This window comes from Notechis scutatus, chromosome 1 (genome assembly GCF_049901735.1).
Source record: "Notechis scutatus isolate UNSWTSFEM ecotype Mainland chromosome 1, rNotScu1.2, whole genome shotgun sequence".
Taxonomy (NCBI): Eukaryota; Metazoa; Chordata; class Lepidosauria; order Squamata; family Elapidae; genus Notechis; species Notechis scutatus.
The window spans coordinates 6855451-6872144 of NC_142009.1; the positions used below are offsets into that span (position 1 = coordinate 6855451).

At 45.1% G+C, this 16694-nt stretch overlaps 1 protein-coding gene across 3 annotated transcripts in view; it reads left to right on the forward strand.

Moving 5' to 3' along the window:
* The window catches only part of YPEL2 (yippee like 2), a 104576-nt gene that overhangs the window by 52186 nt on the left and 35696 nt on the right, over positions 1–16694 (forward strand). For 2 of the 3 annotated variants that reach the window (XM_087956120.1, XM_087956128.1), the window contains exon 4: positions 2276–2384. In XM_087956120.1, the coding sequence (XP_087812246.1) occupies positions 2276–2384 (109 nt within the window). Of the gene's footprint in view, positions 1–2275; positions 2385–10532; positions 10952–16694 lie in introns of those variants that run through there. The other variant, XM_087956125.1, reaches the window with a different exon arrangement.

Consider the following 16694-nt stretch of genomic DNA (forward strand, 5'->3'; position numbering starts at 1 on the left):
TCTTCTGCCTCCCTAAAAATAGGGCATTACCACGGCTGGGATTCAGCCGGTTTGGGTTGAACCAGTCGTTAAATTTACATCTGGTTCACCGAACCGGTAGTTCAACCAACCGGCTGGCCCCTCCTGCCTCTCCCAGGAGTCTCCACGCGGCCCATTTTGTATGCAGGTCAGTGTAGGGTCCATGCGGGGACTCTGGAAGTTCCGGAAGTCCAGAAATGGGTCTGTTTCCGGCTTCCAGAGGGCCTCCGGAGCCCAGGGGAGACCATTTTCACCCTCCCAGAGGCCCGAGGGAAGCCTCCGGACTCTGGGGAAGGCGAAAAATGTCCCTCCTGTAATTTCCAGAAGTCTGGAAACGGATCTGTTTCCGGCTTCTGGAGGGCCTCCAGAGCCTGAGGGGAGGCCTTTTTTGCCCTCCCAGAGGTCTGAGGGAAGCCTCCGGACTCTGGGAAGGCGAAAAATCTGCCCTCCCAGAAGTTCCGGAAGTCCAGAAACTGATCTGTTTCCGGCTTCTGGAGGGCCTCCAGAACCTGGGGGGAGGCCTTTTTGCCCTCCCAGAGGTCCAAGGATAGCCTCCAGATTCTGGGGAAGGCGAAAAACTGCCCTCCCGGAAGTTCCAGTAGGCCACGCCCACCATGGCCACGCCCACCCAGCAACCGGGCAGAGAACCGGTTGTTGGGATTTTTTGAATCCCACCCCTGGGCATTACAACGATCCATATCTTTTGAAATAAACAAATATTGCATGGTTTGGATGTCTCCTCCTTGGATCTTGTGAGATCTAGGGCAAAACCTTGCCTGGTACAGTGGTGTGGCCTGAAATTGTACAAGGTTTGATGTGAGGTCACCCATCACACCAACCCTAATATTTGAATGTAATATTTGAATGTTTAATTCATTTTATTTGGGGGCCTCCATGGGGTGGGATTCTACCGGTTTAGCCCGGTAGCTCCGAAGAGCAGATGACACCGAACCTGTTCAATCTGAAGATCTCCTTTGCTTAGGTTGGGCCCACCTGCCCACCCGGGCTCTAGGCTGTCCTTTATTCCCTGCTAAAGCAACCTTAGTTGCTTTGCGTGGCACAGTGGAGTGCCACGCATCAGCAGACGGTTATTGCTTTCTGGAGAAGTTGGTTTACAAGGACTGCGTATGCGCACACGGCAAAGCGCATGCTCACCAAACCGGTTGTTACGCCGGTAGGATCCAACCCCTGGGACATCCATGGTTACCTTGGGTGCTGGGTGCCAACCCATAAATGTATCCTGACTGTACATCAAAGGTGCATAATCTACTAGTAATAAAAGCATCTGTGAGATATCTCAATATTAAATATGATGATGCTCTGGGAGACATGCATGGTTTCGGCCACGTTTGAATCAATCAATGAATCAATCCGAATAGAGCTGGGAGGGACCTTGGAGGTCTTCTAGTCCAGCCCCCTGCTCAAGCAGGAGACCCTAGACCATTTCAGACAAGTGACTGTCCAGTCTCTTCTTAAAAACCTCCAGTAATGAAGCACCCACCACTTCTAGTGGCAAGCTGTTCCACTGGTTAATTGTCCTCACTTTTAGGAAGTTTCTCCTTAATTCCAGGTTGCTTCTCTCCTTGATTTGTTTCCACCCGTTGCTTCTTGTCCTGCCTTCAGGTGCTTTGCAGAATAGCTTGACTCCCTCTCCTTTGGGACGGCCCCTCAAATACTGAAATTCTGCTATCATGTCCCCCCCTGATCCTTCTTTTCTCTAAACTAGCCACACCCGAATTCTGCAACAGTTCTTTATATGTTTTAGTCTCCAGGCCTTTAATCATCTTAGTTGCTCTTGTTTGCACTTTTTCCAAAGTCTCAACAACTTTTTGGTAATGTGAGGATCAAACTTGGATGCAGTATTCCACATGTGGCCTTACTAAGGCTTCCTAAAGTGTATTAATATTTCACATGAATTTGTAAAAAAAAAAAATCAATGTAAAATTTGTGAAATGCCTCCTTAAAGCTGACTTTGTTTTTTTTAATATTTCTGTAATATACACCCTGGAGAAGTGATATCAACCTTGGTGACTTTATGAGGTGTGGACTTCAACTCCCAGAATTCCCCCAGCCAGCCATGCTGGCTGGGGAATTCTGGGAATTGAAGTCCACCCTTCTTAAAGGGACCGCGTTTGAGAAACACTGCTCTGGTAATACACAGCTGGTAATACTTGACAATCTGTGACAAAGTTAATAACTTGCTCCTTCGGTGAAATTAAGCTTTCTCTCTCTCTTCCCATCCCCTTGTTCCCTGCAGAGTCAACGTCGGCTGCGGTCCTGCGGAGGAGCGAATTCTGCTAACGGGACTTCATGCAGTGGCTGATATTTACTGTGAAAATTGCAAAACTACACTTGGTTGGAAATATGTGAGTGGTGAAGGGTTGCTTCTTATTCTGTTATCAAGGGCCGTATATTATTTTTCACCCCTGAGACTCTGGCTTTCAGGGAGTCGGTCAGTGGTGGTATTCAGCCAGTTCGTACCGGTTCAACCGAACCGGTAGCAAGGGTTTGGCGTGGGTTGCCAAACCAGTAGTAACTTCTGGCTGGCCACGCCCCTGACCCAGTGGCACCTCCTCTCCCTGCCCAGTCAGTCCTTATCGCGCATGCGCAACATTGCGCACGTGCGCAACATTGTTGACTCGCTCTTCCCTGCCCAGTCACTCCTTAGGGTATTTTCCCCGCTCCCAATGATCAGCTGTTCCTACGATCAGCTGTGCTGGGATCCCCCTCGCTGTCTTATTGCTTCACCCAGGAGGTTTGCCTGAGGCCCAGGAGGCCCCAAAATGGAGTGTTGTGTGGGTGCTGTATGCCCCCCACCAGGCTCCATTTTTTTTCCTTCCAGATCCCCAGGGCAGCCTTCTGGGAGCAAAAACGCCCCCCCAAGGGGCTTGCCTGAGTCCCAGAAGGCCCCCAAAATTGTTAAGTTAGTTAACATGGTTGTGTAAATGAATCTGGTGTCCCCGTTTGGGGACTTTGCTTGTCAGAAGGTCCCAAAAGGGTATCCTAGGACATTGTCACCGTCATAAATCCAGTAGTCCTCAAAGTTATGACCACAATTCAGTCCAGAATTCACGTTACTAAGTGAAACATTGGTTAAAGTGAATGGACTGCCGTCTACGACTTTTCTTGCCATGGTTGTTAAAATGAGAATCTCACAGAGAAGCTTGTAACCCTGGTTGTTAAGTGAATTACTGCGGTTGTTAAGTGAATCTGGCTTTCCCCCATTGACTTTGCTTGTCTGGAGGTCGCAAAAGGGGATCACGTCATAAATAGGAGCCCGTTGACACTTGCTACGGACACCTGCTACGGTCGTAAGTGTGAAAAACTGTCCTTAAGTACATTTTTTTTCAGCGCCATTGTAACTTTGAGCAGTCACTAAATGAACCGTTGTAAGTTGAGGACTAGCTGCACTTAATTCTCTCTGGATGGTTTCCAGGGAGCTGTATGCCATCCACCTGAATAAGATTAAGGGCAAAAGCGATGTAATTTTATTAAGCCTTTTAGATGATACTAAAAGCAGGCAGCAGAAGGAAAGATCATAGAAAAGAAGGGGCAGAGAGTCAGTCATCAGTAACCGAGTTTAAACATGCTTGGGATAAATAAGATAAATAAATAAGTGTTCATCGCCCAAGGAAAAAATTAAAATTAAAATACAGGTAGTCCTCGACTTACAACTGTCCATTTAAGGACCATTCAATGTTAATGTCAGGGTTCCAACCAGTGGTGGGATTCAATTTTTTTTACTACCGGTTCTGTGGGCATGGCTTGATGGGTGTGGCATGGCTTGGTGGGCGTGGCTTGGTGGGCATGGCAGGGGAAGGATACTACAAAATCCCCATCCCCTGCCCACCCCACTAACCTGCTTTCCAGCTCCGTTCTCCTGTGCAGGGCAAGCAAAGAAGACCCAGCCAATCAGCTGGGACTCGGGAGGCGGAGAATAGATGGGGGCGGGACCAGCCAGAGGTGGTTTTTGCCGGTTCTCTGAACTACTCAAAATTTTTGCTACCGGTTCTCCAGAACTGGTCAGGACCTGCTGAATACCACCCCTGGTTCCAAGTAATACACCCATAGCAAACAGAACTCCGAAGCAAGTCAATTTCTCAAAGAACAAGTTTTATTGGATATATCATATTGGCACAGACTGGCGAAAACCGACACTGAAAGGTTCCCGCGGTTTTCACCTAATTAAAAATTAAAGTTTTTCCCCCTTTCCCCAAACAATCAGTCACATGGTCCAATCGAGGTGCCCTCCAGCCGCCTGGTAACGTCACTCTTCCTCTCTCTCTGACCAGGTGTGAGAATGTCCTTGATTCCCAAGAGAAACTATTTTGTTTTGACTACAAAAAACCCAGCTCTCTCTCTCCCCCCCTCCCATCCCTCCACTCCAGGGTGGCAACCCTGAAGCCTCAAAATGGCTTCGGCCAAGTCAGTTTCAGGGTGAGCAGTTAAAACAGCTGTGAAAAATGTGACTTGCAATCATTTTTCACACCGTTGCCAGGCATGGGATTCTACCGGTTTAGCCAAACTGGTAGTTCCAGTGAGCCTTTGGCCCTGATCCCCTGCTCTTGCTGTTTCCTGTGCTTTATTTCCTGGTTATTTTTTTTAGCACAGCTGATTCACTGTTTTAGACCCCCGGGGCTGCAAGTTAGAAGGTAAGTCATTGTGTTGAAAATGGGCTTTTTAAAATTTAGAGCACATGCGCGAAGCGAAGAGCACGCTCACTGAACCGGTTGTTATACCAGTGTCAGGACTCCAGCAGTGACCCCCATTTAAATCATGAGTCTCGAGCCAAACTTCCAAAACTTACAAAGGATTTCTTGGGAGTTAACTCAATAACGTGCCTGGGTGTATCATAATTCATATTCTCCAATGGGACACATCCATAGCCCAGAGTCATCAATCATGCTCTCCAGTTAGAATTTTGTGTGACAGAAACTTCGGTCACCTAGTTACTATCTTTGAAAGACATTTATGGAATGCAGTTTCATTTTTGCAAGCTGCTACACTGCTCCCCCCACCTCCCTTTCTATTGGCAACTCTAAAAAGAGCATAGAAATATTTTATGAGTTGACCACTGGTTGAATCGCACCACCCCCCGTGGTCATGTGATCCGAATTCAGGGGTTTGGCAACCGGCTCGTAGTTATGATGGTCGCAGCATCCCGGGGTCACGTGATCCTCTTTTGCGACCTTCGGAGCAGCGAAGTCAAAGGGAAGCCAGATTCACTTAACAACCAGGTCACTAACTTAACAACGGGAGGAGGGATTCACAACAGCCATGGCAAGGAAGATCATAAAATCGGCCAAGACTTTCATTTAACCCCTGTCTTGCTTAGCAGCATACATTTTTTTTGGCTCAATAGTGGTCATAAGTCAAGGATGGCCCCGTAATTTTTTTAAAAAAATTAAAATCATTTAAAAATTACAAGGGAATAAATGAATTAAAAAAAAGGAAAAAAAAACTCAAAAAAGGGTTGACTCGATGAAAGAAAAGGACTGGGTCTTTTTCTAAATGTTCCCAAGAAGGTTTTCTTCAGCCTTGCTGAGAACAGCTTGACACAAACCAGAAGGCGGATATTTATCTGCTGTGTTATACGCTGAGTTGTGATTTCAGTAGGAATCTATCTTACTAAATAACTTATGGGTTTTTTTTGCTGCCAAAGGAAACACAGACTTTCAAATAGAGGAAGGATAAATCCCTCCGCATCCTACACGTTTTGAACAACTAAATTATATTTGCATACAGATAAATTACCACAGTTCATTTTACAACGGTAGTGGAAAAAGTGACTTATGACCATTTTTCACAGTTATGACTTTTGCAGCATCACCATCGTCACGTGATCATAATTCAGGTGCTCGACCGCTGACTAACATTTATGACAGGTGCCCAAAGTTGTCCCAAAGTCATGCGATCAACTTTTATAACCTTCTGACAAGCAAAATCCATGGGGAAACCAGATTTACTTAATAAACCCAAGTTACTAACCTATCCACTGCAGTGATTCACTTAACAATGGTGGCCAGAAAGGTCGTAAAATGGGGCAAAGTTCACTTTACAAATGTCTCACTTAACAATAGAAATGTGTGGAATACCTGTAGTATATGTCGGGCACTTTCCAAATAGTCCTTGACTTACGACCCGAATTGAGCTTGGAATTTTGGTCATAAGTCGAGGTATCGTGTGATCGGGCCTTTTTTTAAAAAAAAAATAATTTAATTATTTTATGTTGGTTGTTAAGCAAACATGGCAGTCTTTAAGTGAATGAATGCAGTGGTCATTAAATGAACCTGGCAATTGTTAAGTGAACGCTGGGATCATAAACTGACTCAGTTCTAAATACAAGAAACTGGCAAAAAAAATGACAGCGTCCCCAAGGTCACATGATGAAAATTTAGATGCTTGGCAACTGACTCGTATTTATGACGGTTGCAGTGTCACATCATCCCCTTTTGCAACCTTCTGGCAAGCAAAGTCAATGGGGAAGCCAGATTCACTTAACGACTAGACAGGTTGTAAAATGGGGAGAAATTCACGTAATGAATGTTTCACTTAGCAGAAATTTTTGGCTCAATTACGGTCGCAAGTCGAGGATTACCTGCAGGTTGTAAGTAGCTTTGGGGTGGAGGGGGAAGGTGTCATAATTTCAAACAGTTGCTCAACAATCGGTCGTAAGTTGAAGACCACTTGTAATAAATAAGCTTATGAGCTGGATTTCTGCAGGACAGACTCTGTCAAACGGACCAGCGTGCACACTTTAGACCTGGGATATTTTAAGAAAATACGTTATTCTCAATTTCTCACCATTTACGTCTGTGGCTTTTCACACCAAGCAAAGTGTTTTGCGATTCAGGCGCCTCGGTTCTGTCGAAACTCTAGCGAGCTGCTCCTTTGCTACACTATAAGTAGTCCTCGACTTGCAACCGCAATCATCATCTTTTAAACACCCCTCTATAATCCCTTGCGAGGTGGAGCCTGGGCAACTGAATGGAGCTGAGTGTTTACTGGCCAGATGACCTTCCTGTTGCCAGTGTGGAGTTTTATTCGGTCGATATATTCTCAAGTGTGCCCAAAAGAGAGAAATATCTGCCTGTATTTAGGATCGAACTCACAGCCTCCTGATTGTGAGGCGGGAACTCCACCTCTGCACCGCTCAGACTTAAGACCGCAATCAAGCCCAAAATTTCTACTGCTCAGCTCAAGACAAGGCCTCAGGGAAGCACATCCTGGGGAACTAGTAAGACGGCGAGGGGGATCCCGGGGCACAGCTGATTGTTGGAACAGCTGATCATCGGGGGGGGGGAAATACCGCAAGGAGTGACTGGGCGGGCAGGGGAAAAATGCAGCCAGCGGTGTCGCGCATATGTGATAAGAACTGACTGGGTGGAGAGGGGAGGGGCCAGCCAGGGGCAAAATTTGCAGGTTCTCCAAACTCTGCAGAATCGGAAGAACCGGTTCTACAGAACTAGTCCGACACCGGTAGAATCCCATCCCTGGTTCCCCTCCCCCCCGCCGCCCCGTTTTGTGAACTTGCTTTGACCAGGTTGTTAAGTGAATTGCTGCTATGATTTAAGTTAATCACAGGATTGTTAAGTGAACCTGGCTTCCCACTGTCAGAAGATTACCAAAGGTGACCCCATGACCCCCAAGACACTTCAGCCGTCCTAAGTCCATGTCCGTTGCCAAAGATCCAAATTTTGATCACCTGACCACGGGGATCTTGCAACGCTCGTAAGTGAGAAAAGTCACTTTTTTCAGTTCTGTTGTAACTTCGAATGGTCACTAAAGAAATGGCTGTAAGTCAAGGACTACCTGTATAGTCATAACTAGGGGTCTTGGGTCAAAATCTAGCAAATAATAGCTCTGTCCATTTGAAGAAGTGATCCACCCTTCTCTTTAGAAATTAAAAAAATAAAAACCAATGTTTAGAATTACAGCAAGGCCCTAAAGTTTCGTTCCAATAATTCATTCATTATTCAATTCAAATATTTATAGTGTGCCCTAGATCGATACATCTTAGGGTGAGGCACAATCAATAGAGAATAAAAGCCGAGCGGGGGAAAAAGCAACCTTGATCAAAACAAAAGCGATACACCAAACTTTCTCAATTCGAGAACCTTCCAGATGGGCTGGCTTCAACTCACAAATTTTTTTTTTTAATATTTTATTTTTGATGAAACCAGAATAGAGTGGATAGGATGGGACGAGGGATAGAATAGGACTAGGAATAGAATAGAAATAAGAAGAATAAGAATAAGAAGTAGAATAGGAATGGGAATAGGAAGAAGAATAGGACAGGAATAAGAAGGGAATAGGAATAAGAATAGAATAGGAAATAGAATAAAACAGGACAGAACAGGACAAGAATAGACTAGGAATAAGGATAGAATAGGGATAGGGATAGGGATAGAATAGAATAGAATAGAATAGAATAGAATAGAATAGAAGTTGAAAGGGACCTTGGAGGTCTTCTAGTCCAACCCCCTGCATTTCCTGATATTTCCTATACCCATGATGGCGAACCTATGGCACACGTGCCACAGGGGGCACACAGAGCCATTTGTGCCAGCACGCGAGCCGCAGGCAAACTTACCTCACTGCGCATGCGCGCGCCTGACAGCTGATTTTCAGCCTGTTTGAGGCCTTTTTTGGCCTCCCAGAGGCTTGAGGAAAGCCTCTGCAGCCCAAAAAATAGGCCCGTTTCGTCACTTCCTGTATTTCTGGAAATACCGGAAGTGACGAAATTGGCCGATTTTGGGGCTGCAGAGGCTTTCCTCAAGCCTCTGGGAGGCTGAAAACCAGCTGGGAGGCTCAGTGCAGGTAAGAGAGTAGCGGGGGGGGGGGATTGCGCCCACATGCGCAGGGGGCAGGCGCATTGCCTTCTCGATGCTGGCACACAGGCGCGCACACAATTTTTGGCACAGGCGCCCCAAAAGGTTAGCCACCACTGCCCTATACCATTTCAGACAAATGATTGCCCAATCTCTTCTTAAAAACTTCCTGTGTTGAAGCATTCACAACTTCTGGAGGCAAGTTGTTTCACTGATTAATTGTTCTCACTGTCAGGAAATTTCTCCTTAGTTCTAAGGAGAGTCACGATGCAAGCACGCTCCTCCTGTAGGTGTGACACTGCCACAAACATACAAAAGTGGGAGACTTTATGGTGCCATCATTATCCCCTTGGATAGGATTTTGAAAATTGGAAAAGAAGGATGTATTAGATCAGGGGTCCCCAACCACCGGTCCGTGGACCGGTACCGGTCCGCGGAACAACTCCTACCGGTCCGCGGCTTGCTGGGCGCCGCCATCTTTTTTTCATGAAAAAGTGCTTCCGGTGAGCTTTTCCGGGTAGAAAGCTCACCGGAAGCACGTTTTCATCAAAAAAAGATGGTGGCACCCAGATGATGCCGGTACCGGGCCGTGGCGTCAAAAAGGTTGGGGATCACTGTATTAGATTATTATCTTTTTTCAAACTTGACAACATTAAGATGTGTGGACTTCAACTCCCAGAATTCCCCAGCCGGCTGGCTGGGGAATTCTGGGAATTGAAGTCCACATGTCTTAACATTGCCATGTTTGAAAACCCCTGTATTAAATCAAGGGATGCTAGGACCAAAATGGGCTTGGATATATTATCTGGTTTTTAATTTCCGGTAAAATTAAGCCAATGCTGGCCATATTCTGCTCTAGGCATTCCAAAATGTCCTCTGATCTTAAGAAATAGGATCCTTCCATCTCCCCTTTCCTCCATCCTGTTGGAACTACTTTCTCCATCGCCCCTACTATTCTGGTAGATCCGATGAAGCTTCTTGGATGAGAAGGGAAACCTCTTCTTCCTCCAGGAAAAAATAACCCCAGTCCTTTTGACAAAGAGCCTTTGGGTTTAACCTCGTCGTTGTGGTTAGCCGGCAGCAGGTGCAGATGGCTGAGGAGAGCGATGACTCTGATGAGGGGCCAGGACCATCAGGGAGTGCACTGCTGCCTTCAGAGATTGTGGGGGCTGGCAGCAGTGATGAGGAGGTTCCCGAGGAGCCTGTGCCAAGTGCACGTGCACGAAGGATTACTCGGAGGAAAGAACAATTACAGCAGCACGGGCGACTCAGGAGTCAGGCTGCAAGGTCATGGCTCCTCCCTCAAGAGGATAAAAGTCAGGTTTGGAAAAGCGTTCTTTGCAGACAGCAAAGAAGCTCTGAAGCTCAACTAGTGGACATCTTAGTTTGTGTTTGGAGAATCTTGTAAAATAGTTCTTAACTCTGGGTTTTTGGCAAAATTGACAAGGTGTTTTGGCAACACCTTGGCAAGACTCTTTCTAGTCAGAGCTGATTCGTGGAAAGCAGCCTTTTATCTGTAAAAGTGGGGGCTGCTGCCTTTGTGTTTGCTCTTTGGGAACCCAGTTGGGTCAGAACATTCGTGAATGTTTTAAGGAAAAGCTTGAACGTGACTCTTTCAAAACCACGCGTCTCCCTTCCAGATTTTGTTAATGCCTTTTTCTTCTTGTCGTTGTCGTTTCAAAGGAACATGCCTTTGAGAGCAGCCAGAAATATAAAGAAGGCAAATACATCATCGAATTAGCACACATGATCAAAGATAATGGCTGGGATTGAACCGCCGATGGAAAAGGAAATGACATCCGATCCACGCCGAGCGTTCACTCTTCCGACTGAACATTTTATCTCCGAGAACGAGCAAGCGATTGGCACTCTCTGGGTGCCACCACACCTTTGGGGCTGTGGGCTTCGTTGTCATCCTGAGACCACGCTTCCTTGCGCGCACACCCTCTCTGCCGTCCTGAATCAGCGACCGTCCACCACTCCGTCTCTTTGCTTTTCGTATCTGTTTGTGAGTCCAAACTCAAGTTAGCGTGTCCTAGTCTTCCTCTTTCACTGTTCTGGCATTGTGTGGCATTGTGTTTCTTCTTCCTTTTTTTTATTTTAACGACAACAAAAAGCAAGGAATGAACCCAATGCCAAACGGTTATACAACTTACGTCTCAGAAACTGACGGTTGCCTTTTGGGAGGGGAGGGGGCTAAAGTCAAGGTTTAGGACTCCTGAGGGGAGAAACTCAACGATTTGGGGGTGTGGGACAGATGAGAGAGAATGAGTAGGGTTTCTGTCAACCCCTTTATCCTTTTAAATCCTGACAAACCATGGCTTGAAACTTTGCGGACTGTAAATATATATATATATATATATATATACCTCATGCCTGTTTTTTTTTCTCTGCATCTCAAAAAAAAAGTTGTAGGCCTCCTAATTTTAGGCTAGCTAGTTCTACTATTCTCCAACCCACTACCTGTGTCTCCTTGGATCTGAGGTGGCTTCTCTTGTCTTTATGCTGAAGTTGATGAAAAGAAAATTTTGATTTGAAAAGGGATGTTTTAACATCTTTGGTTTCTAGAGAATTAGCCCGCCCCAAAAGTCTGCAGAGATAAGCCTGATTATCTGGGGGTTGCTTGTTATTTTTGGGGGGATTGTAATCTAGCATCGCACAATTGAGGTTCCTCAAGGAGGTATGGATTGTGTCCAAAGCCAAAAGGGAGGCCGGGGGAGAAAGGGGGATGCAAGGAGAACATAGAAATGGAGGCTGAAGTCACTCTATATGTCTATTTACAGATGTCCTGGTTCTAGCAACTCCCGTAAAGTCTGCTGTGAGACATATTGATATTGCAGCTGGAGACTCAAAACTTAGTCCTCTTGTCTTGTCATTTTTTATTTTTTTTTAGAACGTCTCCTCACCCAGGAGCAGATTTTGGCCGTAACGTTGTGGGAAGAAAATATTTCAGAGTGTGAAAAGTGTTCAAATTTGAGTCAATCAGGAGGACCTGTGGGCCATCAGCTGGTGGTTCCATCCATTCCTTCACTCCTGTTTGGAGAGGTTGAGAAGCCCTCTTCCTGCATTACAGCCACCTTCTTTCTCCTCCGTGGCCTTCCAGAGGTTTAGCTCCGGTGGCTTAGAGTCACTGGACTTTCTTGAGAATCTTCCTTGCAAACGAGAATAAGAAGTTGGGTGGTGTCACCAATAGGGAATCCAAAAGAGCTGGCTGCTTCCGCTTAAACACAAGGGTCCTTGGCAAGTTTAAGACTTGTGGACTTCCACTCCCAGAATTCCTGAGCTAACATGGACTGAAGGAGGAATTCTGGGAGTGGAAGTCCACAGGTCTTAAGGTTGCCAAGGTTGGAGACCCCCGGTCTAGACTCTTCTTAAAAACACCCAGTGATGAGTCTAGAGTCAATCACTTCTTTAACATTTTAATAAACCAAGGGTCTTCAAACTTGGCAAGTTTAAGACTTGTGGACTTCCACTCCCAGAATTCCTGAGCTAACATGGACTGGAGGAGGAATTCTGGGAGTTGAAGTCCACAGGTCTTAAAAGCGATCAAGTTTGAAGACCCCTGCGCTAAAAGAGTGTGAATCCACCAGGCTTGACCGAAAAGTCCTTTTGCCCTGAAAGAAAGTATTGTGTTCTCTGTGCTGAGAAAAATAAATAGAATAAATGATGTTATAACAGGGGGCAGGGCAACCATTCCTGTCGCTAGCATCTCCCTCTTAGCTTACACCCCTCTCCTCTCTCATCAGTAGAGGACTCAGCCAGAAGGCTGAGCATTGCATTGCCTTCCTTTGTTGGATCTGATCTTTGAGGTTTAGAAGCTTGTCTGAAAGCGATCCCGTTTTTCCCAAGTTGCAAAGCTGGAAAAATCCCTGGGTGGCTTAATTAAAAGGCATCCTTGCCCCACTGACCTAGCTAAGGATTTAATTGTCTCTCCAGCCTTGCAGGAGATAAGTCTGAATGACACTCGGGATGAACTAAGTCTGGAAATGGACTTATCTAGGGGGAGAGCTTTCCTGGAAGTCACACTTTTTGGTTCAAGGAGAGTCTTGAGGTCACACAGGAGGCTGAAGGACCTTGGAAAATTTCTAGGGCTGGGTTTCTGTCCGTCTCCAAAGCCCTCCAATTCCTCTCCGTTGCAGTTTTATAGGATCGGTCAATAATGGTGTGAAATTTTTCCACCCTTTGACCTGACACGTAACACAGGGCTAGTTCGAGTGGCATGGACTTTAACCTCACTCGATTATTATTGTTATTATTTTTCCATCCAGTTTTTCCTTTCATTCAGTTTCATTTGGGTAGGGGTGGAAATTGTTCCCGTGAGATCTTCTGTAGGCCACAAAGCATCTCTCAATAGAGAGAGAGAGAGAAAGAAACATTCTGTAATTGGCAAGAGATAAAATCAGTTCGTAGCAAATTGATTTTTTTTTTTAACGTTCTAGTGTCTTTGTGGAACTTTTGGGGACGGGGGAGATAAATTTGGGGGAGCAGGAAGATGAATTAAATCGTACCAACGAAAGAGACAGGAAGGGGGAAAAGTTCTTTATTGTGTCACTTTAAATGTTTCAGGAACTTCACTATGTGCTGGTGTTAAGACCAACTTGTGTTCCCACAATATTAATATTATGTGCCACCCCAAAGGAAGACTTGTTGGAACTTCTGGATGGGAGGTTTAAAAAGAAAGGGTAGATTTCCTGTGTCCGTGTTTCTCAAACTTGGCACCCTTTAAGACCTGTGGACTTCAACTCCCAGAATTCCCCAGCCAGCATGGAGAATTCCGGGAGTTGAAGTCCACACGTCTTCAAGTAGCCAAGGTTGAAAAACACTGTTTTAAAGCATGGAAACTTCAAGGTTTCTAGTCCACATTACTGCCAGTGGAGAAATATGGAAGCAATGTCTGAGAGTTTAGTACAGTAAATGAAGACTTGGTCTAAAATTAAGGAGCTATGGGTTCAAAACTGAAATCATATATAGGACTCATTGTGTGACTCTGAACAATAGCCAGTCCTATTTTCCAGGAGAACCAGAGGAGTGAAAAGTGCAATCTTGGACTCCCTGCAAAATAATAATAATAATTTAAAAAACAAAGTTTAGGTGCCAAGAGGCATTCCTGATTAAAAATAGGCAAATAGAATCTAGAAATCCAGAGGTCTCCAAACTTGGTCTAATCCAGAGGTCTAATCCAGAGGTCTCCAAACTTGGCAACTTTAAGACTTGTGGACTTTCAACTCCCAGAATTTCTCAGCCAGCATACCTGGCTGAGAAATTCTGGGAGTTGAAGTCCACAAGTCTTAAAAGTTGCCAAGTTTGGGGACCCCTGGTCTAATCTGTCCTAACTTCGGTAGGAATTAGAGAGGAACAGAGGCTGAATCGTTTCCAAGGACATTATCAGCCGGCCACAGTGGGGACCTAACTACAGATAACCCTAAGCTAGTATTAAATATCACCACGGTTTTGCATCTTAGAGCCTGGGGCTACAGAAAAGCTTTAATTTTAGTAAAATTCAAAATCTCCAGAGCTCGTGATCAATTGTTCAAGAAAAGCATTGCAGAAAATTATCCCCAAATGGCAGAATTGAGATGATCGTCCCTTTGGTCGTTGTGATTTGGAGCAGGGGGAAAACCAACATCAAAGCAGAGTTGTGTTTTGGGATAGACAGCCTAGCTCTTAACCTCAATTCTTGATCTTCCTGATTTGGACCACGCAAGTATTTCTCAGTTCTCTTGCAACTTGAAGACAGGTGCACTTCAACTCCCAGAATTACCCAGCCAGAGCTCACTGGGGAATTCTGGGAGTTGAAGTCCACCCGTATCTTCCAAGTTGCCAAGTTTGAGAAACACTTGAAATTGCTGAGATTTGTGAAATCCTGGAATAGAAGATAGTCCTTAAACACTGTAGTATCCTTCAGCTTCTGAGATGATTGAGGTGGACTTTTACGATTGTGGTTTTGACACACTGCATCCTCCAATTGTGTTTTGAAAGACTGATTTGGGGGAAGTAAAGGTTGCTTATTTATTTGAGGAAAAGGTGAGGTTTCTTCACCAGGACCATTTTGGTACCAGCCTCCAAAATTGGCGTGCAACCGTCTAAAGTTCCTCCATCAGTCTTGCTTGAAGTCTACCAAGACATCTCTATGGGGTGCAGAGACAATATATTAAGTCTTACAGGCCCAGGATATGAATTTCTAATCCAGGTTTCATAAGAAGAGCCATTCAGTTGTTTGGGAAGTTGGATGCTTCTAGATCACTCTTCAAGTAGAGAAGAGGTAGAAGATTCTGGCCCAAAAACCAGCTGGCTGGAAACTTGAGTCCTACATTCTCCACCGGTGACTGGATGGTGTCCTTTGCTATCCCTGAGGTGGCAAGCTAGTTAAGAGGACGAAGACAATTTTGGATGACATACACTGATGGGCCTTCTAATCAAACTTGCTCTTTCTGATCAATGTCTCCATTTTGCAATAGATCCAAGTTTGGATCAGTAGATCCCAAAATCCACTGTTCGTAGCGGAGGGTGCATGGAAAATGTAGACTCACCTCAATCCTTTTTTCTTTCCTCTTTAAATCCGTGTTGTTTCAAACTTGGATCCTTTAAGAGGAGTTGGACTACAACTCCCAGAATTCCCTATGGCTGCAGAATTCTGGGGGATGGAGTCCACTCGTCTTAAAATGGCCAAGTTTGGGGGAAAACACACCAACTTTCAATAGATGCGTTGGGACTCTGGGAAGCTTTAATTAATTCCTTTCTTAGCCCACCCTCTTTTTTTTCCCAGGGCTTCCAGCTCACAATATAAAAACTCTTTTTTTGCTGTTGTTTAATTTACTGGCTAATGCAAGCGACTGTTATTTATTTGAGTGTGAGTTGTTGTTCTTGTGTTTATTGCAATTTATTGCAGTGAAAGAACCATGCTGCAATGTTGTGCATATCAGTTTTCTGTCATGGACAAGGAGAAATCCTGCAGGTTTCCCCAGTATCGTGATCCAAGCCAAAGAATCTGTTTTCCCCTTCCATTTTTGTCCTCCTCCATGGTGGCCATCATGTAGAAAAATCCACTAAGCTGTGAATGGGTCTTGTCACCCTGACCCGCTGTGATTTGTGTGGTGTTTTATTACCAGGGAGCTGTTTACAAAAAACTCTTTGTCAGCCTCATTCAGTTCTTTTCCCCCTCAAACTTGGCTCCTTTCAGAGGTGTGTGGACTTCAACTCCCAGAATCCCCCAGCTTGCAGGGAGAATTCTGGGAGTTGAAGTCCATACCTCTTAAAGCAACCAAGCTTGAGAAATATAACTGGAATAAGAACTGTGTTTTCCCCAAACGGGTTTTCCATACGCAGGCAATGTAGCAAGGCAACACAAATTGGCGTTAACCAGGTTTCTATATAGTTCTAGCTGTTTTTCTCCCCGTTTGTTTTGGATCAGAAACCGGTATGAATGAGGCGTTAGCAATCCTGGTTCTTTGATCTGGGGATGTAGATTCTGCCTTCTCTTCTTCCCCCTTTGACTGTGTTCTTTTGGTGGTCTCCAAAATAGCATTTCTAGACCTAAAGTGATTAAAACTTTGTCCCAGTAAAATTTCAGCTGGGTCAAACTGTTGCATAAAATACAGAAATAGCATCAGGAGATAAAAAATTTGGCGTATCCTTCTTTCTACAGGACCACTTCCCAATCCCTACATCCTGGGTAAATCCTTTTTGGCATCCCAGTAAATCATCTCACTACCAAAACGCATGCGTTATTATTTTATTATTTTTCCTTTCCAAAGTGTCTGACTTTTGATAAAAATATGAAATGGACCAACAACATCAGCTACTGAATTGCGCTTTGCGTCAGTGTTGTGGTTAGTGGCAGAGAGA